The sequence below is a fragment of the Lampetra fluviatilis genome, chromosome 21, assembly GCF_964198595.1.
Source record: "Lampetra fluviatilis chromosome 21, kcLamFluv1.1, whole genome shotgun sequence".
NCBI classification, from domain to species: domain Eukaryota; kingdom Metazoa; phylum Chordata; class Hyperoartia; order Petromyzontiformes; family Petromyzontidae; genus Lampetra; species Lampetra fluviatilis.
The window spans coordinates 9,779,746-9,803,771 of NC_136295.1; the positions used below are offsets into that span (position 1 = coordinate 9,779,746).

Consider the following 24,026-nt stretch of genomic DNA (forward strand, 5'->3'; position numbering starts at 1 on the left):
ATTTTCAACACGTTTTATTAGAATTAAATGAATGCGGGCTGTTTAAGAACAAATGCACTGGTCTTTTAACTTTGCTTATTACTGCAGTGAATGTCAATCAACGTGCATTAAGCCTCGTGCAACTTGCCAGCAAGAAGCCTAACACGATATTGCACATGACAGATCTTACAGTGGCTTAATGGCACTGGCTTATTAGATAGACCTTTATTTAAAAAAACTATGCATTCAGAGAGTGTAACAATGTTAAAAATTCCACTTTAAAATCTAAATAAAATATGAACTAAGGTTTGTTTTAAATTCAAGTATGACTCGTAAAGAAATCTGGATTTTATTGTAATTCCAATGCCTGTGGCCAAATCTCCCGGAATGTGGCTGATCTCATCAGATCTTGGAAGCTAAGCATGTGTGAACCTGGATAGTGTTTGATTAGATGAGGGGAGCAGAGGGCAGTCCAGCAAAACACTTTGTTGTGCTGCTATTATGCATCTGTTTCTCGCCTTCAATAACCTGCACTTCTTCCAGTAGTGGATTGACGAAGGGCTCTAGATGAAGAGCTTTGTAAACACTCTAAAGACCAACTTAGACCAGTGTGTATTTTTCCGTATTGATGGCAGGAGTTAACCAGTTCGGCATTGTGTTTTCAGGTTGCACGTCGCATTGTTTGGCATGATGTCTCACGTTTGGCTCCATGTGTTGGGAGCTTTTTCGGGAATTGAATCTTAAAAGCTCCCAGCACGTGGAGGGAAATGTCAAACAACAATCATGCCAAACAACACGGTACAACCCGAAAACGCATTTGAGAGCTCTACAGCCCAGGGAACCAGTGCAGTAGGAAGTAACTAGTTCTATTGCAGGGATCATGTTGATTGACAAAAGCCACTTAGGTCGTGGGTCACACACACACATGTGCTGCCTTGCTTCTCTGTCTGCCGTTCACAGCAAGAGATCAAGCGCGTGCCTCAAGATGATGAACAGGGCAGCTCCGGCGAGAGCCTGGTGCGTGTGACGTTTGCCCGCTCGCCCATTATGTCCACCTACCTGGTGGCATTCGTGGTGGGCGAGTTTGACTTTGTCGAGGCGCAGTCGTCCGATGGAGTGCTGGTGCGCGTCTACGCACCCCTGGGCAAGGCCGAGCATGGCCGCTTCGCGCTGCAGGTGTGTACGTTGGAAACTGTAAATCAAAAGTGAGGACTGCTGCGTTCATCATCATTACAATTATATTCTTGGTTCTTTTGGTAAAGTCACGTAGAAAAAAAAAATATTTTATTGGTTTATATTTTTATTATTTTATTATTTCCCTTCTACGTGACTTTACCGAAAGAACCAATAATATGAATCCCTGCAGTCACGAAAGCTTTAAATCATCATTACAATTGTCAGATATTTTGAGTCCACTGCTGCATGAAGGCTTCTCTAAGCTGTTATGATCCTACGATGCGACAACCTTATCTTAATTTATATAGCACCTTAAACAAGGCCCGTTACAGAGAATCAAGAATGGTACATATGAATGTAATGGTGGAGGTGAGTGGAATGAAATAGATGAAGCAATGGTGGCGAACCTGTGATGCGTGAATTTGGTAAAAGCGAAATTGAAGACGGTATATGATGATGAATGGATTGCATGAATGCGGAACGAGTGTTCGCCTCATAATGAGAATATGAAGAGGGAACAGTAACGGTGGTGGTTGAGGGGAGATTAAGGAGTCGTGAAGTGAGCTCGGAAAAATAATTGAGTTTGAGTGAGAACTGGAAAATAGTGAGGGAAGGTGACTGTTTAATGTGGAGGGGAAGTTTGTTTCCAGTGAAGGGTGGCAAGAAGTGAAAAAGAGCAAAAGCGTGGAATGAGCGCAAGGAGAAAGAGGACAGAGAGGAATAGCAAAGATTCAGAACGTAGAGGGCGAGAAAGCACATAGATACAAGTTTGGCAAGATACGGTGGGCCAAGACCATGAAGGGATTTGTAGACCAGGGTGAGGAATTTGAACAGACAACTGTAGCACACAGAGCCAGTGCATTTGCGCGAGGAGGGTCGAGGTATGGGAATTGTAGGAAAGGTTGAATATGATATGAGCAGAGTAGTTTTTTGGATTTGTTGAATCCACCTAGCACCTGCACACGAGCTGATTTCATCGGCACATCTCTGGTGCAGATGTACTCTTGGGTGCCTCCCCTCCGTTGGCTGCCACTCCATTGTTATTGTCGATCACTGGCCATCATCTCTTCTAGCGATGTGTCCTGCGAAGTTCACTTACATTCTCAACAGTCAGATCGATGTGCGTTCTCTTATCCATGTGTTATACTTTGTCTCTTCGTATAAATCTAAGTATCTCTGTGTTTATTTTTAATACTTTTTATTTTTGTTCCATCTTCTTTATTATTGACCATGTTTTGGAACCATAAGTCATAGTTAAATGGCACTGATAAACATGGGCATTTTCGTTCCTTTGTTCTATCATGTGTATCAGACCTCCCCTCCCCCCTTTCTGCCCATTGTGTTGGCGTGCGCAGCAGCCGCGTCCAAGCCGTCGCCAAATGTTTTGTTGGCTCCCTCCCCCTCCCACCCCCCTCCCTCCCGATACGTTCCATTCATTGGCTACCACATTCTGATGAACTCCCCCCCCCTCTCCTCCCCCCCTTCAACTTGCTTATAAGGGATTACATTTTGAATCATTGCTTCACTTGATGCAGCTAATCTGGCTGTGACGGTCCCACCTGATGACGGAGACTTGTGTTGCCTCCGAAACGTCGTGAATTTTATTTTTATTTTTGTTTTGTTTTATTTTACTTTCATTACTTTTAATGTTTTACCTACGTGACTTTACCGAAAAAACCTGAGAATACTGATTAAACACCTTCTGTGTAATGTTGGAGATACACTTGCAAACAGGTGGATTTGCCGTACGGTGTTGTATTCCCTTCTTTTCTTACAGGTTGCCACCAAGACACTACCTTTCTACAAGGACTACTTTGATGTTCCCTACCCACTTCCCAAGATTGACCTGATTGCAGTGGCAGACTTTGCAACAGGTTGGTAATGGTCTCTAATTATGTACTGAATGCTGCTTTTAAATAAATAAATACATTCATATTTTAAAACAGGCTGTTTTGGTCGAATAGTATGTGGCAATGACATTTTAATGTGGGATGTGTGTGATTTTGTTTGTCTCTCAGGTGCCATGGAAAACTGGGGACTGGTCACCTATAGGTACAATGCTTTTATGAATGTAATTCCAATGATGTCCACAGTTACTGATGTAATTCTTCAGTTTTATTCCCAAGGATTTAGAAGCAATATTTTTCAAAAGGCTTTTCCAACAAGCACCTATGTGCTCAGTTCCAGTCATTGACTCTGCTGCTGCTGCTCAGCTGAATACAGTGCTACTTTCATGAGCCTCTCCTTGTCATTGGTTTCCCATAGGGCAATGCACATATTCTGTTGGGGATCGTGTGTGTACATAATAGCATGATAAACTTTCTCCTGCTCTCCGTCATCCCGGAGCCAAATGTCTTGTGAGGCTTTGGTTATCACGGTTTCATTTCGACGCGATAGAGCAAATAGCCAAGCACCACCTGCACTGTGAGGCAACCCACATTGGCTCGGCTCGGATGTTCCAGTGGATAAAGAGGGTGTTAGAAACGTCTTAAGCCCTACGGTGTGGTTGCCTTGTTTTTGTTTCACAGAGGATGTTGTTTGATGTCTGATTGACACAGCTGTTTACGGTGTTCGCGGTATGTGACAGGGAGCTGGCTCTGCTCGTTGATCCAAAGAACTCATCAGCCGAGGCCAAGCAGAAGGTGGCCCTTGTTGTGGGGCACGAGCTGGCCCACCAATGGTTTGGAAACCTCGTTACGATGGTACGCGACGACACAGACAATTCCCCGTTGTAACTTGACAGCGCCTACCTGAAAAATGCGTGCTACCAATGTTGTAATTTTCGATTTAAAGCTTTCGTGACTGCAGGGATTCATCTTCTTGGTTCCTTCGGTAAAGTCACGTAGAAGGGAAATAATGTTGTAATGTCGCTTCTCAGGAATGGTGGACGCACCTGTGGCTGAACGAGGGCTTTGCCTCCTGGATTGAATACCTGTGTGTGGACCACTGCTTTCCCGAGTTTGACATCTGGACACAGTTTGTTTCCACGGACTACGCTCCCGCCCTGGAGCTGGATGCCCTTGACAACAGCCACCCCATCGAGGTACCTTTTGATGTGTCGCAAATGTAGATGCCGTCATTTTGCTTAACAATAAAGGTGCACCAATGCATTGATGAACATGTATTAATATTTTGATTTAAAGCTTTCGTGACTGCAGGGATTCATATTCTTGGTTCTTTCGTTAATGTCACGTAGAAGGGAAATAATAAAGTAATAAAAATATACAACAAAATAATAATTTTATTATTTTATTATTTCCCTTCTACGTGAGAACCAAGAATACGTATTAATATGCTAATGATGTATTTTCATAAAATCATAGGTGTGTGTGTCAATTTAATTTTTTTGTATGTTGCGTGTAATCAGATCATGTGGCCTCAGCAGCTACTTAGTTTTAACAATGCAGCGAATTGTAAGGAGGAGAATCGTTACAGGCCTACTTTACAACAACTCACGTAAAAAAAAGATCTCACGAATCACCAGCAGCAGTTTTTCTGATGTTTATTTTATTCTACTTGAAAATTGATGTGAAAAGAAAAAACATAATTATAATAAAATTAGCCTCCAGCTTCAAGAAAAACTATATATTCGAGTACATGTGAGCACTGCATATTTTACCAATTTTCTTAACTTATTTTTTGTGTTTACATCTTGTGTACCCGTAGGTTATTCAACACACACAGCACAAACATTGATATTTTATTGTCTTGTGTTGTGATCATTTCAGGTACCTGTCGGTCACCCATCGGAGGTGGATGAAATTTTTGATACCATCTCCTACAGCAAGGGCGCGTCAGTCATCCGCATGCTACACAACTACATTGGGGATACGGTCAGAAGCTTCAATTTTTCCCCCAAAACCCCTGTACACTTAATTGTCACATGTCTCTGGAGGTGAGCAGTTGTCTCGGGTCACAGCACTGAGCTGACACTGCTCAAGAGCCTGGGTTTGAATCCAACCACAGCCACCCATAATTAAACTGGGTTATCAAGTGTAGCAAGTTCATTAATGCTTTGAGTCCAGTTGCCAATGATTAGAACAACTAAAAACCACATAAATGTAATTTTAATTGATATAACTTAAGTCCACTTTGAGATTAAAAATTTCCATAAATCTGTTGACCATGTCATAAATGTATCTCTTTAGCAGGGTATTAGGGAATATTTATTCCCAATTGTGTGGATAAATAGGGTCAATTGAAAGGAATGCAGAGGTTGTTCTGATGTCTCTCTCCAAGGGCCATTCTCTAATTGGATTAATTTTAATCTGGTGTGACGTGATTCCGATCTCACAATTTTAATAAAATGGGAAAAAGAAAATAATGTTTAAAAAACTCCATAATATAGTAGCAATGCACAAGTTCAGTTTAGATATATCGTACGGTTTGCTTATGCCAAGGCTGGAAATACTTTACCATGATTCATTTTGTGTTTCTAAACTGCTGCCAAAGAATTCGCCGAATATTTATTTGAAGGTTCACAACCAAACATTTGCTAATGATGTTACTTTAAGAGTGTTTTAAACATAACACATTTAATGGCTTCTCGTTGGGCGCACACCTGCTGTCATTAGTAAAGAAAACACTGAGTGAGCCGCACTGAACGTGTGAACGCTCCACATTCCATCGCTACACATTCCATCACTCGTGGAGGTTTTTTTTATAGTCTTGAAGGAATATGTTTATTTTTTGTTGGGTATAAGGCAGAGTTTTGGAAACTAGTTGGTAATTTTAAAACTATGATAATAGGTTTTTCCCCTTTTTTCTGCCAACAAAATAGATGTTAAGATGTTAAAACACCAAACTGAAACCTTTTACAAGGAATCATGTCTGCATTAACCACTGCTTGTGGTCAGAATACAAACAAAAACATACTCTGATAATATCTGCATTGTCCTTGAAATTGATTGGCAGAAAAAAGGGGAAAAACCTATTATCATATTTTGGTACTGGCAAAGGAGGTCCCATGATGTAGAATTTTTTCACGAAAACTTTTTTGAACGCTGGATGTTTTTTATTTGTATGTATTTTAGCATTCCCACAACCACTTAAATGTAGACCTATTCGCACGGTTGGCTACGTGCAGCGCAAAATAATTTCAACATCCATACATACATCCTGGCCCAGTTTGGAAACTGGTTCAAGTGATCACAGCGCAGATCGCCAAAACAGCCTCATCGGACTCTCTACCTCTTCTCTCTTGCCCATTCTCTTCCCTTCCCTTGCCCCTTCACTCCTTCCCATCCCTCCCCTACCCTTTTGTGATCCCTTAAGTACCCTCTTTCGCGATCACTCATTTCTCAACCCTTGCACGCCCCTGCCATCGAAATAGTCGTAGTGTGTCAACGTTTTTTTTTACTACATCAAGCGGCTTGTGTGAAGGCGCTCTACAAATATAAAATCATCAACCTCCAATGCAGAAAAAGTAACTGTCTTAAAACACCTACACAAAAACATATGAATGAGTCAGTGCTCAATGTATTTGCTCTGATGAGCCATTGAATAAAACGTCACACCTATTTAACATTATTTTAACGGCATTGTTATTGATGAATAGTTTTTATTTGTTCCGGAGGTAGATGCTCATTCATTCAGTGATTGTCTCCTGGAAAATCAGCTTTGTGTTAGGTTTGTTTTAATTTCTTAAAGTAAAACCATCACGCTCTTATGTGTTTTTCTTTATAGGACTTCCGAAAAGGAATGCATCTGTACCTGACAAAGTTTCAGTACAAAAATGCAGCCACACGTAAGTTCTCCCGCAGCAGGTTTTACTTTATTTTAACTTGTATCATGCTGTCGAGCTGGAATTCTTAGTCTATTAAGTTGGTTTATTGAATCGTTTTTTTTTTACTTCAAACAAAAATGTGCACTGTGGGTACAAAACTGGCATATTTTTTCTGTTGTGATGGATCGTCTCATCATTGACAGATTTGAATTAAAGTTATACTCGACTTTTTACCAAATTACATTTGCTTCTTTATTTGCAGTTTGCCCTGCTCGCCATCTTCGCATGGGATACAGTCGCATTTAGATATTATAAACCCAAATTGTATTGCATTTTGGTGGAGGGGGTGACACCAGTGGTTAGCACACTCTGCTATGAACCCAGCAACCCGAGTTCGATTCCCGGCCACGGCTGACATTAATGGTGAATTACATCTTCACCTGTGCTGGTCTTCACCCTCTCCTTCACCAAACCGTGCTGACCAGCGTGCTGAAGTATCGTCAAACAACCCCCATGACTGACGTTGAGTGGGGGAGGCCTTCATCCAGTAGTGGTTTAACAAAGGGCTGTAAGTTACATCATATAGGGTGACCCATTTATAGATACCCCACTGAAGTAAGGGCGATAAATTTAGATAACTATTTTATTTCAGAATCAAAATCTGAATCTTTATTTATCCGGGAGAAATTTGGTGAGCTGTGAATCTCTTTTTCACAGATGTCCAGTAGTGTGGGTCAGAATTATTTCAAGTCTCAACAAGTCTCCAACAAATCTCAATCCACTTTATTTGTATAATTGGTGATTTTTGGGCAATGGCTCTTCATCACAAATACTGGGTCCAGAGAGATAGTGAATCCTAGTTGGAGACTGCACTGTACACCTATTCAATACTTTAACACTCCTCTGTAAGATATTGAGCTATCACTCTCACAATATCTAGTTAATCACCTGTTGAGAAGAAAGCCACCGGATCATTGTACATCACCAAGGTACATGTAAAATGTGTCGTACTGCGTGGGTGCTTAATGCAACACGCGGCTGCGTTGCAGAGGACCTGTGGGACTGCCTGGAGGAGTCGAGCGGCAAACCCGTGAGCGCCGTGATGTGCACCTGGACCACCCAGATGGGCTTCCCCGTGCTGCACGTGACAGCCGAGCAGGTGCTGTGCCCGTTACCTTCCTCGCCGCCAACCTCGCCCATCCGTTTCTGGGATTCGCGCACTTCCGCATCGGAGCCGTGCTCATTCGTCCTCATTAGCCATGACATAATCTCCACTGCTGGATGAAGTCGTCCAGAATTCGTGTCCTTTTTACTTGCGGAAAGTATGAAGGACACATGAGTGGATGTGGACAGAAGCAAGTTGTGATTTTTGTGTTTAGTTTGTTGTCCTTCCCCCCCCCCCCACCGCACCTTAGATTAGCATGGTTGGCTCTGTACAGTGTGAAAGCAGTTCAAAATACATGCATACATGCAATCCGCAGCCATCAATGTTCTGCGAGCCAAAAATCCACATAATACCACTGCATGAGCTGATTTCATCGTTCCTTTTCAGTACATTTAATTTGTTAAAAAAGCACAAGTGTTATCAAATGTTTTTCCTCGGTGAAAAAATAAGCGGTGACTGTAAAGGCTGAACGTTAATATGTTGATGTTTTATTTTGTTATACGACAGCAAGGCAAAGACAGGATTTTGAAAATTTCACAGAAGAAGTTTTGCGCCGGGGGTGTCTTTTCTGGTATGATTACAAGATCCGTTTATCCTTGCATTCACCCTCATTTGATGTATATTCATAATTGATCAACTAAATAACGTTAATTATATATTTAAATCACCTGTCATCACCTTCCCTCATGATGTTATGATGTCCATAACCTGCCAAAGGCCACTTTTCTTAAGTCGGTGTAATGGCTCTCAATTCCATCTGTACTCTTATCCACATACTCTTTGGTTCTTTCGTTAAAGTCACGTAGGTATAAAATAAAATAATAAATCACGACGTTTCGGGCGCAACACAAGCGTCCGTCATCAGGTGGGAAAGCATGGTCTGCTGCTGAGGCAGACTGTTTTAAAAGGTTTGAAATGGGTGTAGCCCAAGGGTCATACAGAAGTGGCCGGGGCTCGTGATGTTAATGTGAGAAATTAGCATGTAACTGTAAGATAGAAGGGAGAGCGGCCTCCTCGACGAGGGCACGGAAGTGGCTATGTTAATGTGAGAGATTAGCATGTTAATGTGAGAGATTAGCATGTTAATGTAAGAACGAAGAGTGGTGCAATCCAAAAGGAATGACAACGCAATCCAAAGGACATGTGAGCATGAGAGTGCAACCCAACGGCATGAGAGTGCAATGCAAAGGACATGTGAGCATGAGAGATCTAAGAGAGAGGCATAGAGAGAGAGAGACGCACCGAGAGTCGGAAATAACAGCTGACATAGGCAGGTTGGATGGATCTTATCCACATGTTCCTTGTTTTGGCTCTCATTGTAATTCCTATCAAGCAGCACTCCTCACTCCTCGGAGTACTTTTCAGCTTTTTTGTTCCACGTTGTTTGTCAGATTCCATGGAACGATCCATAGGTCATGCTATGTAATGTGCAAGAATTTAAAACGTTATTCTTTAAGTACATTAGTACGTTGCTTATCAAAAGCACTCCCGTTATCGCTCATTTTTCTTTCAAACAAGACCACTAATCCTGCCTTCAACAATCACAGGTGACTCCATACACACTCTTGTATTTTGTTTCCGTTGCGCCACTCCGACAATTCTCGTTTTCGCTCAGGTTTATCAAATTAGTACGTGACTTTTGTTTTGCTCATTTGCCTTTCGTGCCACTTTACAGGTTTCTTTGTTTACTTATTCAGTAATTTCCTGTATTTCATTACCATTTTGGTGAAGGATACATTGTCAGTGTAGCTGAGATGTTTCATACTTTCACCAACCATCCTTATTCCATTATTCCAACGACAATAATTTTTCAGTGAATATCTTTTAGTGTTACTTTGAATAATTTGGGTGAGACTGGTTTGCCTTGGCTGACTCCCATTACAAATCGGATTTAATTACTTCATGTAATCTTATTATGGCTGTTTCATATTCATAAATGGTTTTGATAATTTTTATATTTCGTTATTTAGGCCTTGGCGTCTGTAGATCATGTTCGCATTTAAAAAGTATGTTTTTTTTCTACAGACTAAAATTCTAACAGAATTAGCACAACATTCTGCTTGGTACACATTTTACAATTGTTAGTTGTTGAGTAATAAAGTAATGACTGAGTAATGAAATGGAATTGCATGGCACTTCTGTAAACATAAACCCCACATATTTAAACAGAGGACTATTGGGCGTCATTTATACCATCAAAGCCAGTAGTCATATTTCTTGTGAAAAGCAGTTTACCAGCCAATGTAATTACTGATTGCGGGACGCCCTGGTACGACTGATCACCTAAAAACTGCTTAAGTGTCATGACTGTTTTGGCAGTTGATAAAATAAACTCCAAATCAACTTTCCAAACATTCAACGATTACAAGCGTTCTCTTCTGTTGAGTCTGAAGAAGGCACAAACATCGCTTAAATAGCTCAGTGCATCCAGACTGCAGATTTACCAGCATAGTAAATACAGTATTGTCAAATAACACCCATGAATGATACTTTGTGAGGAGGCCTTCATCCAGCATTGGATTGACAAAGGGCCATAAATGATTTAATGTTACTATTAGTGGATGTATGTGTTTAATGCAGGAATTTATGAATACCTTCGTAACCCTGCTTCGTGGAACTTGGCATAGCTGGATACTACTGCCTTTGAAGTTAATGAATAGATACGATGTATTAATAAATTAGGATTGATTTTTGCTGAGTTGCTAATTATTTAAGCCACTCACTTGAGCATAAAAAAACCTTGTCTATATAATATAGAACACCCAACTTTTTTTTCAAGATTCTAGATTTGAAGCTTTCGTGACTGCAAGGATTCATATTCTTAGGTTTTTTCGGTAAAGTCACGTAGGTAAAAATTTAAAATTAATAAAAGTAAAATTAAATAAAAATCACGACGTTTCGGAGGTAACACAAGCTTCCGTCTTCAGGTGAAACCGTCACAGCACGATTGCTGCATCAATTTCTCTTACTTGATACAGCAATCGTGCTGTGACGGTTCCACCTGAAGACGGAAGCTTGTGTTGCCTCCGAAACGTCGTGATTTTTATTTTATTTTTATTTTACTTTTATTAATTTTAATTTTTTTACCTACGTGACTTTACCGAAAAAACCTAAGAATATGTTTTCAAGATATTTTATATTTCATGGAATTGTGAGGATTTTTTGGAGCTAAAATTGACCACGATATATTCGACAGGTGAGATATGCCCGCAATGGATGGTGCCAATCAGCGTCTCGACAAGCGAGGATCCCAATGCCATACACACCACAGTTTTGTTGGACAAGCCTGAGATGACCGTCACCATCAAAAACATCGATCCAAAGCACTGGATCAAGGTGCGACCTCATGCGCTGAACTCACCTGTGTGTTCCATCCCCATGTAACGATTCGCCCCATTGCTGTTCTATTAATTGTCACAAGTCGGGGTTACGATTCAATTCTATGGTCATTTTGTTTCAATTTTAGTGGCAGCAGGGGTCACATGGCCCATTACGTACAAGCTATACGATCGAAAATAATATATTTACACGTGCAAGATTAGACGTATGTATCGTGAGGATAACAATTGATATGAATTGAATACTCGATGCATCCGTACATGTATAATAGTCTGCTCTAATGTCATTAACACTGCCTTTAATGGCAAATAATTAATGTTTTTTTGACCAATGGCGCTTCTACATATCGTAAAGATCGGATGAGATGGCTTAGGCACACCATTTTGCATTTTGGTCTATACTGCTTTTCACCAACACTTGAATTGATCCCCTGTTTATGCCTGCTTACCCCAGTGGGTTTTGTCACTCATCAATACTCGCCTCGTTCCCCAGCTTAATCCGGGCACGGTGGGGTTCTGCCGCGTCAGCTACACCAGCGACATGCTCTACAGTCTGATCCCAGCCATCAGAGACCTCTCTCTTCCAGCACGCGACCGCATGGACCTTCAGAATGACCTCATGGCTCTGGTGATTCTTGTTTTTGAGTTTCTCCTGTATAGAAATATTGTACGCAATCAGTTAGGGATATTATATATGCATGCACTGATTTCCTTTTTTCCCCGCACATTGTCTATGTATGTTTACGTCAAACAAGCTCTGGAATACTTTTAGGTTTTTTTGGTAAAGTCACGTAGGTAAAAAATCATAAAATAAATAAAAATGAAAACAACTAAATTAAATCACGACGTTTCTGGAATGCTCATTGTGACGTGCCAATTTTCAAACAAGTGGTCATGGAACTTTCGGGGCTACATGATGGGCATTGTAGCAATATTCATTGTTGTACTGTACTTTTATGCTTTCACATAAATGCTGCCTGCCTTTATCAACCCACACTGAGTGGCATGGTGAAGTATGGGTAATAACTCTCCATGAATTGCTTGGCTGTGGAATTCCTTCATCCACCAGTGAATGGACACAATTGCTGGAAAAGTACACTTATACTATGCTATGTACCCATTGACCAGAGTCCTGGGCCTCTCTTGTCCTAACCTGCACTGACCAGCAGCATTGTGAATTTTCGTTCCAACAACCCCCAACAGTGGAGAGGCCTTCATCCTGCAGTCGTTTGACAAAGCGCTGAAATTATTATACAAAGAGAACATGATGAATCCTTGCGTGCATTTCACGCGTGTATATAATGAGGCTAAACATCATACTTCAATTGCAGAATTGATGCATCGTTACTCCTAATTACTATATGCATGCATGCGGTATGCTTATACCCATGTTTGCATGTTTGCGCGCATGCGTGCATGAATAGGCTCGTGCAGGCGTTGTGAGTGCAGTGGAGGTTCTCAAAGTCCTGGAGGCCTTCAAGAATGAGACCAACTACACGGTGTGGATGGACCTGTCCGGCAACCTCTCATCCATTGCCGTTCTTCTCATCAACACCGATTTCTACTCCAACTTCCAAGACTATGTCATTGACCTGTTCGCACCCATCGGGACACGGCTCGGCTGGGACCCCAAGCCTGGAGAAGGTAGAACACCCTCATCGGGTGACTCCGTGAGCTTGCCATTTCAGTCCCGTGAAACACGACAGGAAGGTATAAACTTGAGGGAAAAAAAATGGTAATTCAGTTATAGGCCATGTGGGCAGGACGCAGGATGTCCAGGTAATGGGACGAGCGTGGAAGTGATCTCCATCAGTTTTGCGATTATGGGGAAGACCTAAGAGCAGATGGTTGGGGATAATGTTCGGGGCACATCTTTCAGATCACGTGTCCACCAGAGGTGGGACAAAGTCATTGTTATGCAAGTCCAAGTCGAGTCGCAAGTCATCAAATTCATGACTCGAGTCTGACTCGAGTCCAAGTCACATGACTCGAGTCCACATCTCATAGGTGGGACAAAGTCATTGTTATGCAAGTCCAAGTCGAGTCGCAAGTCATCAAATTCATGACTCGAGTCTGACTCGAGTCCAAGTCACATGACTCGAGTCCACACCTCTGGTGTCCACTCTGCATTAGCTGCGGCAGATGGTAGAAGGCATTGGCAATGAGGTTGCGATCGCATTAGTGGCTTTGGCTGTGTCTAGTGTCAAATAGATTATCGTACAATATGTAGCTGTCGCTTGCGCCACCCGATGTTTTAGTTTTAATTCAAGGTATAGTTTTTTACGATTGACTTAGGCAGGGACACATCATTAGAAGAGAATAAGAGAATAATGATAGCCAAGGTAGCAAATGTGCTCAAGAGGTTGAACCTCTAACAAGGAGATGGAGCATTTTAATTAGCTATAGTGCATGTGCTAGGTAGGTTGCTACATCGCCAGACTGCGAGAGTTGCGATGACTGAAGGAAGCAGTTGATAAATCATGGATAATGATAATGATGATAGATGAAGCTCAATTTGCATTTTTGGATATAGATTTTGATTTAATGTCACTAGCAGCGTTTAATGTGTATGCAATTACATCTGAAAAGTACATTCTCTACAGTGGACAGCAATTGAAGGAACTAATACAATGGTATTCCATTTGTAGGGTGTGAAACAAAAAACTATGCTATTGCTATAAATGGTGCATTTTTTTTCAATATATATAAACAGTAGAACCCCTCTTCATGTCATTAAGTGATTTGGTCATTAAGCGAGTCTAGGAAATACACGTTAAAGGCTTAATTCGTTCCTATAGCATTGAAAGTGACCCCGTTTCACAAATTAAACGTACTTTATAATATTTAAACAATGCATATTAATATATAAAGATACTAAAAACATAAAAACATAATATTAAAAGAAACATGATTAATTAATTAATATGTTCTGTACCTACAACAGCCCGTGGTTAATAGGGGAATGGTCAGTAAGTGAACACATTGGGCTCTATGGAGGCACTACACTACTAGACACTACACTACTATACACTACACTACTATACACTACACTATACACTACACTACTATACACTACACTACTATACACTACACTATACACTACACTACTATACACTACACTACTATACACTACACTACTATACACTACACTATACACTACACTACTATACACTACACTATACACTACACTATACACTACACTACTCTACACTACACCACTATACACTACACTACTATACACTATACTATACACTACACTATACACACTACACTACTATACACTACACTATACACTACACTACTATACACTACACTACTATACACTACACTATACACTACACTACTCTACACTACACATTGGGCTCTGGTCATTAAGAGGTGGTCCAACTGTAATGCCACAATGGAGTCTTATGGTTTATAAACATCTGCAATAACATGTACCTTTTTTTTGTCGCACACTTCTATAGACATGTGATTCTGAGTGCAGTATACATACCACAACAAATGCTTTATCTTCTTGGTTCTTTCGGTAAAGTCACGTAGAAGGGAAATAATAAGAATAAAACATAAAATAATTCTCACGACGTTTCGGCCACAACGCAAGCAGCCGTCCTCAGGTGAAGACCAGGTCTGTCGGGGAGACAGCGTCTGAATATACACTACACTTCAGACGCTGTCTCCCCGACAGACCTGGTCTTCACCTGAGGACGGCTGCTTGCGTTGTGGCCGGAACGTCGTGAGAATTATTTTATTATTTTTTATTATTTTATTTTTTCCCTTCTACGTGACTTTACCGAAAGAACCAAGAAGATGAATCCCTGCAGTCATGAAAGCTTTAAATCGAAATTTAAATGCTTTATCTTTTACAGTTTGTCTAACAGGAGGGGGGGGGGGGGTGTGTATGTCCTCTCCTGTTTAACCTCTACGCAGGCCACCTGGATGCCCTGCTCCGCAGCATTGCTTTGGGACGCCTGGGCCGGGCAGGCCACCCTCCGACACTGGAGGAGGCTCGCCGGCGCTTCCACGAGCACACAGAGGGCAAGAAGGTCCTTCACCCTGATCTGCGCCAAATGGTACGTGCGTAGACATGCCTCAGAGCAGTCTCGAGCGAGTGGGTTGTTCTACGGGACAGATGGCATGGCTGCAGTACTTAATGTTTTTTTTGGTGCAGTATGTCAGTTTATATTGTTGATATATATGGGACCTTTTTTCGTAGTATCAAGATGATAAAATAAGGAGAATATGCTTCATCTTTTCTGGCAATAACACATGTATTTAAGATGTTCCAACACCAAATGGACACCGGTTGCAAGGCATCAGGTCTGCATTAACCACACATAATTGTGGCTAAAACATGCAAACACACTTGCTCTGATAATATATGCATTGTCTTTGAAACTGATTGGCTTACACCAGGGACAGCCTTCTTTTTGGCCTTGTCTCTACAGTGTTAGACCAGAGAACGTCAAAGGCAAACAGTACAATGGCAATGCAAATATAAAAGCATAAATAGCTCTGTTGAGCCGTTAACATAAAGAAGGTTGTCTCTGGTGTAGGCCAATCAGTTTTAGAGACTGCATATATTATCAGGGAATGTTTCTTTGAATGTTTTGCCGCAAGTATGTGTGGTTAATGCAATAGCTATCTATTTGGTGTTTGAACATCTTATAACACCTCATGTGTCATTGCCAGGAAGGGTAAAGCCTAATCTTATTTTATATTATTAATATTGTTGAGTTTTGTTCTTTGCACATTTTTGCCTGTACCTCCGATGCGTTCAGTTCCGTTGTTGCCTTTTCCTCCGGACGTGTTACGTTGATCCTTTTCTTGTTCGGTGCTGACGCAACACGGATCTCCCGTGCAAACTAGCTGGGTAACTGGATTCATTGGTTTTTCCGTGTATAACAAATAAACGTTTAATTGAATTGAATAGGCTCGTAGAGGTCAACACATTTTATAAGCAAGTCGGCAAGTAAGAATGTTGCCATTTTTTTAACGTCCCATATAACATTAAATCAAATTACCGTTGTAGCATTTGTTCATGTTTTTATTATTCGGCAAAAATATATGGACCAATCCGCTCTTAAATTGCACAGTAAAATCTCTCAACTGGGCTGATTTTGGTGGAGCCATTCCTGTTACGGGGGATGTCTGGCATACTGCAAATATTAAACTAATTCGGGCAATTTCATATTAATTACATTGATTGGTAATTACAACCTAAGACATTGAGAAAAACTTAAATGATGCCGCCAAATTCATGAAATGAACACTAAATACAAATGATGTAAAAAAATACATTTAATATATACAATATCGTTTTTTAAAAAAAAGGGTCTTTCATTTTGTCTCCACAGGTTTACGTCACGGTGTTGAAGCACGGCGACTCGGCCGTGCTGGACACATTGCTGAAGGTCCGTGTCTCCCAGCGAGTGTCTTGGAGGTTTAGAGGGTTGGTAATGGCTTTGCGCAAGGCCTTGTGTCCAGCGATGGATAGCTCATGGTCGATGATGAAATTTAGATTTAACGGAGAGAATGAGACAGAATAATTCAGACTGAGCACATGAGACAGACAGTGCAGTACAAAAATAATTTATTTAAATAAGCAGCCACATATTAAATTTCGATTTAAAGCTTTCGTGACTGCAGGGATTCATCTTCTTGGTTCTTTCGGTAAAGTCACGTAGAAGGGAAAGACAGCGTCCGACAGCTCTGTTTCTTCACCCGAGGACGGCTGCTTGTGTTGTGGCCGAAACGTCGTGAGAATTAAAATTTAATTATGTCTTATTTTTATTATTTTATTATTTCCCTTCTACGTGACTTTACCGAAAGAACCAAGAAGACGGCCTTTTTTTTTACAACTGAGCGAATCACGCTGGGTTGGTGCGGGGTTGGGAGGGTGAATAATGGGCATGCCCATTTGACATCACTTTGGCATACGATTGGCACATAGTGGCGGTGCGTCCAGATAACGTGCATATCTTTTGAATACCACTCAAGTTCTGCGCTGGTAAGTGTGGCAGCTGACCGTCAAGTAGGGCTCATTGCTGGTGGTGCAAACATCAAGAGGGGCAGTAGTGTCACACTCCCTCTCAATAGCCACCCCATTTTTTTTATTTTAATGGGGACACCAATTAACAGTGGCCTCATTACCCCAGGCTGAACAGGCAGTCCTTTGGGGAAAAGTCTGTTTTGCAGCCAAATTATCAGGTTTCTTGAATAAATCAAGTCACTGTGTGCAGCCATGCTCACGTCCGTACAGAAACCCTGGACGTGCTTTTGCGTGTGCATGCAGCACCCGCGCGGGGTTTGGGAACATTTTTTAGATGCGTGTTGCATTATCGACATACGATGTGCCAATGTTTAACGTCTGTAGCCATTGGCCTATGAGACACTTGGCTATGATAATGATCATGTATGTATGTTGAACTTCTTTTGCACCGTACATAGCCAAGCATGCTAATCAGAGGTGCGGGGGAAGGACAACAATAAACTAAAGCAGTTCTAAAGAAATTAGTTTTCCATTTAGATTTAAAAGTGCATAGCTTCAGTGGCTTCCTAATATCGGAAGGAAGAGCGTTCTAGACGGCCGCAGAAGCGCAGATGACAGCGCGCGATGCAGTGACCGTCTTTGTTCGATGGTTAGCCAAAAGCCGCTGCTGTGAGGATGAATGCAGTTGGCGTGATGGTTTATGCTCCTTTGACGAAATTAAGGTATTGTGGTTCATATGAGCCTTGCTTGCTTGTTCCCACAGATGCACAAGCACACGGACCAGCTGGAGGAGAGGGTGAGGATTGAACGGATTGTTGGTGCCTCCCCCACTGCTGAGTTGCTCCAAAAGGTCCTCAATTTCTCCATTTCGGTAAGGGGTGGCTTCCAGCCCACTCGGTGTGTTCCATCGGAAGAGTTGACGTTGACATTCAGATAGGAGTTATTGAACTATTACGCATCTTTCTGGGATGAATTCTAATGATTATACAACCAAAGGAAGATGCGTACATACTGCCTCTGTCCCCCAAGCAAAATAAATGACACGCCAAAGTGGGTCGGCAGGTCACGTGTGGTGGGGTAAAGTCTGAGTACTGTAACCGCTTCGAAGATGCCTGTCTAGTGTGGAAGAATAGGCCAACGTACCCTCCCTAGAGCTCCCTCTAGTGGAGGCCCTTCTTCATGTAGTGGCGTGATAAAGCAATTGCAGGGCTGCACATTGATATATATATTTTATAACCAAATAATGGCATTAGAACTGATGCTGGGCACAAATTGCCATCATTATCATGTTTTTCACACGGTGTCAAATATAATTGAAAGTGAGAATAAAGATGGTAAATGAACAAAGCTTTTCACTTCAAGCGAAAGTGATTTACAGCTCAAATGGGCATGTGTAGGCAGTGCTCATCTCCTGTTCATAGTCCTGAGCCAGTGGTGGAAAGTACACATTCATTATACAACCAAAAGACAAACACTGTTGATTTCTCTACTGCTATTGTGTGGACCCTGCAGAAATGATGGGCTGAGTCTCAACCCCCATCCAGGAGTTGAACTCGCAAGCTTCCAATTGCAAGCCACTCGCTCTACCGTTGAGCGGGTCACCCCAAGAAAAGCCCATAGTTCCCGAGGGGTAGCTCCCAAGAACTGAGTCTTTGACTGCTTTAGTAGGTGACCTTAAGTAGGTCCCAGAGCTTGCAATCTGTACTACTCCGTAGATCTATGTGGTTGTACTGTACAGCCCTGCGTTGTATTTTTTTAGGTTGTAACAAGTGTCGCTCGGGATGGTGTTCTGACATTTCCCTTGGCCCGCTGGGAGTTTTTTCAGCAACTGAATTTACGACATGTTAAACATTCTTTTCACAAAATATGAATTAATCACCAACAACTTTGCAAGTGAAAAGGAGTCCAAGTCAAGTTTCTGAATTGACCTCAATTTCTGAACAAGCTCCCGGCGTGTGGAGCGAAATTTCAGACGTGATTGCAAACGGCACCCAGTAAAACGCGTGTAATCTAATTGAATACATTTCTTTCCTCCCAACCCACGCGCGCTCTGACCTTGCAGGAGGAAGTACGCTCGCAGGACACGGTGTTTGTGATTGGGGGCGTGGCAGGCAGCAGCAAGCTGGGCATGAGCATGGCCTGGCGCTTTGTTCAGGAGAAGTGGGCCGAGTTAAGCAGCCGCTATCAGGGCGGCTTCCTGCTGCCTCGACTCATCAAGGTATCGTACGCCCCCTGGCTTCCAGCTGTGTCATCTCGTTATGTTTTCACAGCGGTTGGGTATCCTCGGCAAGCTCGCAGACCCACACCATTAAGGCATCGCTGTGTCCCCCAGGGCCCAGGCCACCCGATGTTTAGGCTCATTAAGGAATTGTGGGGTTCTTCACCTTGTTGGCCCCTGCAGTAAAGCACTGGAGCATATACTTAGCGTAGTGCTTTCCAAGCGGGAGAGTGTTTTGTGAGATTGTGAATGTATTTTGAACTTTTGATTTAAAGCTTTCGTGACTGCAGGGATTCATATTCGTGGTTCTTTCGGTAAAGTCACGTAGAAGGGAAATAATAAAATAATAATAAATATAAAAAATAAAATTCTCACGACGTTTCGACTGCATCACAAGCAATCATCATCAGGTGTGATTTTTTTTTGCTGTGGATTTCACACCTGATGATAATTGCTTGTGTTGCAGTCAAAACGTCGTGAGAATTGTATTGTTTTATATTTTTTACAAATGTTTTATTTCCCTTCTACGTAAATTTACCGAAAGAACCAAGAATATGTTGAACTTCTTTCGCACCAAACGTGGCCAACCATACTAACCGGAGGTGCGGGGGAAGGAAAACAAACTAAACACAACACGTATGTGTTTTAGCTGACATTAAGCAATACATTCCAAAATTCATATCAAAATTGTACCTTCATTTATATTCAGGGAATATATGTATGTCATGTTCATTAGCAACATGAATATTTAATGGGAATATGGCATAATATATTAACTCGACTATAATTTTATTGCATCATTTTTTATATATTGCAACAATACAAAACTCTGTTTAACACGTAGGCTTTCGCGACCAATATTATTCATAATCAACGTTTTTGGGTTTAGATCGCGTTATTTATAAATGTGTCGTAACTCTCCACCACCCGAATGGGAGACACAGCAGATCCTCACCATTCTGGCGAATTGCCCGATGATGCTGGATGCAATTACCAGCGAAACGTCGTACTCAAATTGTAAATGTTGTGGTTTCACGCTTCAACACACCGGTGGGCTAAAGCAGTGAACTATTTGTCTTTTGTCAACGTGACACTTTTTTACTGATTGGCCGTGTCGGGTGGTGGAGGGTTACAACACATTTATAAATAACGCGATCTAAACCCAAAAACGTTGATTATGAATAATACAAAACTCTGTTATTCACAAAATAGCAAATAATCATGTATACATTTCAGCATTCTCAATTTTACTGGTTCCTTACCTGTACTTGATTGCATATTAAATGTTCTCTCATGACAGATGACCACCGACAACTTTGCAAGTGAGAAGAAGGCCAACCAAGTCAAGGTGGGTCAATCCACATGCAAAATGTGTACACGTTTAAACAGTAATTACCTTATTGATTTTAGCAGACTTCGGTTGGAAATCACCACGTGTATAAAATCTAGATTGCATTTTATGCAAATAAAAGCAAATCATATTTTACAAAGGTTCTCAATCAATTGCCATTTTTTTTGATAATCACTTCAGAAATTGATCATCAGTTCCATAGGTTAAGGAATGAATAATTGAACCCAGTTCAGTTTCTGTAACGATCACCGATTGGCACGTGAGAACGTTCAAACCGCACGGCACGTTCAATACATTTAATACAGTCCACTGCTGGATGAATGTGTTACCACGTCACATCAACAGTGGGTCTTGTTTGACCATAATTCACCGTGCTGGTTTGCTAAACCAATAGGCAAGTGGTTAGTGCATTGTGCCACAAACCCAGCAGTTTTATGCCCTGCCACGGCTAACATCAGCGGTGAGTGACATCCGAACCAGACTTGGGACTCTCCTCTTCACCAACCTGCACTGACTAGCCATGGTCGTTGCATGCCTAAGTACTGAGCATATTTGTGACTCGGTCAAAAAAACAGCATCGCCTTCGGCACTCGTTATTGACCGACGTTTTTCCCTTTGCGCAGGAGTTTTTTGAAAAAAACCCAACCCCATCGGCCGAGCGCACGGTCCAGCAGTCGTGCGAAAACATCCTCCTTAATGCGGCGTGGCTCAACCGTGACGGGGAAGCCCTGCGAGCATATCTGCAGGGTCGCAAATGTGCACACCTACCACCACCGCCACAACCCCCGTCGCAACCCAGCCACCCCCTTGCCTCGCCACCTGCCACCCCCACCTCTCCCATCGCCCCCACATCCCCAACAAAGAAGAAATAGTGCACACGTACACATTCCCCGGGCAACGCTGTAGCGCAACTGCATAAGGTTTTCGCGGTCGTGCTGTATCGCTCACCGATGTGTTTTTGGGTTTTTATCTGCGTGTTGTTTGGCATGGAAATATGTGGCGCAACCCATTATGTCGAACAACAAGCGCGGTGCACGCAAAAACACGTCCGAGAACTACACGGATGTTCTGGCCACTTACCCTAAAGTCCCGATGGTATTTGCCTTGATTGTCTCTGTCTTTTGTAAATGTTTTTTTTTCTCCCCATTTTAATACTGTCTTTGACTGCAGTCAATTGAATTGGTAAAAATTCAAGTTAATGTCCTGGTTCACCCACCTTGCTTGTCCATGCTAGGAATTGCAGATTGAACAGGTCTGGCGTTAACAATTTATTCGTTGAACGGACGTGTATTTCCAACTCCCTGGGGACTAAGGTATAGGCAGTTATGGGAACATATGGAAAATTAGTTATGCCGTACACAAACAGGTTACTGGATAAACATGAAGTGCAAACTGCTGTAAAACAAAATAAAAATGCTTTACTGTACTTCTTTCGAAGTAAGCGAATGTATGTGAGAATGATAACATTACTGAGTGTGAAACTCAAAATTTGTAACATCTATGGAAAAAATATGGTTACACCACGTGCAAATGGTATCAATGGGTGTGGGCAGTTAATTGGGAAAAGTGGAATGCGTGACGGTGGGATATGCAACGTACTTACTGTGTACACTTTACATTTCCTTTTTGTGCAGCTTAAAAAATATGTTGGTCTGTGCTTGCAGCTGGGCAAGTGAACCTGGATATTATTTTGAATACTGGACATGGGATGCAGCAAAGGCCAACTTACCTTGTGTGTTGATTCACAAATGTAAACGCCTATCTTTTGACCAGTGTCATCTCTCCCGCAACTGAATAGCCATATTTGCGTATATACGCTGTATATAATTATACATATACAGAGTTATTGCCTCTTACCTTGTAAGGTATATTAGATAGGTACACTGTGCAAGAAGCGATTTGGCTAGAAGTGGTAGGTGTGCAAAAGTGGTCGCACGAAAACGGGCACGAGAGGGTGTAAATGAGTGTAAGCTCAAACGTCACGAATGTCGAGTGCTGGCAAGCAGCTGCTGAAGGCGAGTGTAAGTGGCAGCTCAAAAGGAAATGCTGATTGCGCACTGATTATTCGTTGAAGCAGAAGCTTCTCGCCTATATATATGTCGGCCGCTGTACGGGGAGATAACAGGTTGCTTGGAGGAGGGAGGGTGCAGTGAATGCTCAAGCAACGAGATTTGTCGACTTTGCAGTTTACGTACATTGGCTTGTTCTCTATTTTAATGAAGAGTTTCTAAACATGGAACAGCAAAACGTTTTTAGAAAATTGGTGACTTTTTTTTCCCTTTAAGCTTGTCACTTGGAAGGGCATGTTGCACCAAATTTGCGACATTATACAACAGTCTTGATGTTATTTCTCCATGTTTTGCTTGCTTAATGGGAGCAGGGAGGGCAATCGATGGGCTTTGTTTGCAACAACGCCGCGGTTGACAAAGGAAATATAAATTTACCACTACCAAGGGATGGTGCGAATAGTGATCTTATGCTTTATCATACCCGATGCAAACTCTACTTTGCATTTATCCATCCATTGCTTGTGATCAGTATCGCGACAGCAGCTTCACATGCAAAGTAATATTATTTCACACATGGTGTTAAAAATGTAATGCATTTAAAGTGGAATTTTATCATTGGGTTTAAATGAAAGAATAGGGGTTTAACCGCATTAAAAAATATATTTACACTTATATTTGCAGCCTGTTGATGTTATTTTGACTTTCTTTTGAATCGTGATTGTTCAACATTTGCTATGGTGCATGTTTAAGGGGGTTTTTTTGTAATGGTGATGCCTTTATGGAGAATAATTGAGTAAAATTGCTATGTTCTGAATTATGATGAAATGAAATAAAAAGATTAAATTGTCATTTAACAGTCATTTTGTATGTTTATGATATATATACAGATGCCTTAATGTGTAATCATTACTGTGACCGAACAATGTCATTTTAACAGATGTGGATAGTTAATACTTATACATTACCATAGTATTCGTGTACTTGTTGATGGTAATAACTACTCAAAAACACCCTTTTTAGTTTATTCAGCAGGGAGCGTGTAATGCTGCGTGATGTAATGGTTAACGTTCTGG

The 24,026-nt window shown here is 41.6% G+C and overlaps 1 protein-coding gene across 1 annotated transcript in view; it reads left to right on the forward strand.

Moving 5' to 3' along the window:
* Nucleotides 1–23,802, forward strand: part of LOC144938214 (puromycin-sensitive aminopeptidase-like) — a 39,105-nt gene extending 15,303 nt beyond the window's left edge. Inside the window, exons 6-23 of the mRNA XM_078866030.1 lie at nucleotides 940–1,155; nucleotides 2,933–3,029; nucleotides 3,174–3,207; nucleotides 3,743–3,857; nucleotides 4,034–4,198; nucleotides 4,884–4,988; nucleotides 6,841–6,901; nucleotides 7,930–8,039; nucleotides 8,553–8,616; nucleotides 11,242–11,381; nucleotides 11,877–12,011; nucleotides 12,808–13,027; nucleotides 15,314–15,456; nucleotides 16,741–16,797; nucleotides 18,139–18,246; nucleotides 19,438–19,593; nucleotides 20,894–20,941; nucleotides 21,568–23,802. Of these exons, the coding sequence (XP_078722156.1) occupies nucleotides 940–1,155; nucleotides 2,933–3,029; nucleotides 3,174–3,207; nucleotides 3,743–3,857; nucleotides 4,034–4,198; nucleotides 4,884–4,988; nucleotides 6,841–6,901; nucleotides 7,930–8,039; nucleotides 8,553–8,616; nucleotides 11,242–11,381; nucleotides 11,877–12,011; nucleotides 12,808–13,027; nucleotides 15,314–15,456; nucleotides 16,741–16,797; nucleotides 18,139–18,246; nucleotides 19,438–19,593; nucleotides 20,894–20,941; nucleotides 21,568–21,816 (2,223 nt within the window). The 3' untranslated portion in view covers nucleotides 21,817–23,802. The remainder of the gene's footprint in view (nucleotides 1–939; nucleotides 1,156–2,932; nucleotides 3,030–3,173; nucleotides 3,208–3,742; nucleotides 3,858–4,033; nucleotides 4,199–4,883; nucleotides 4,989–6,840; nucleotides 6,902–7,929; nucleotides 8,040–8,552; nucleotides 8,617–11,241; nucleotides 11,382–11,876; nucleotides 12,012–12,807; nucleotides 13,028–15,313; nucleotides 15,457–16,740; nucleotides 16,798–18,138; nucleotides 18,247–19,437; nucleotides 19,594–20,893; nucleotides 20,942–21,567) is intronic.
* Nucleotides 23,803–24,026: the final 224 nt, after the last annotated feature.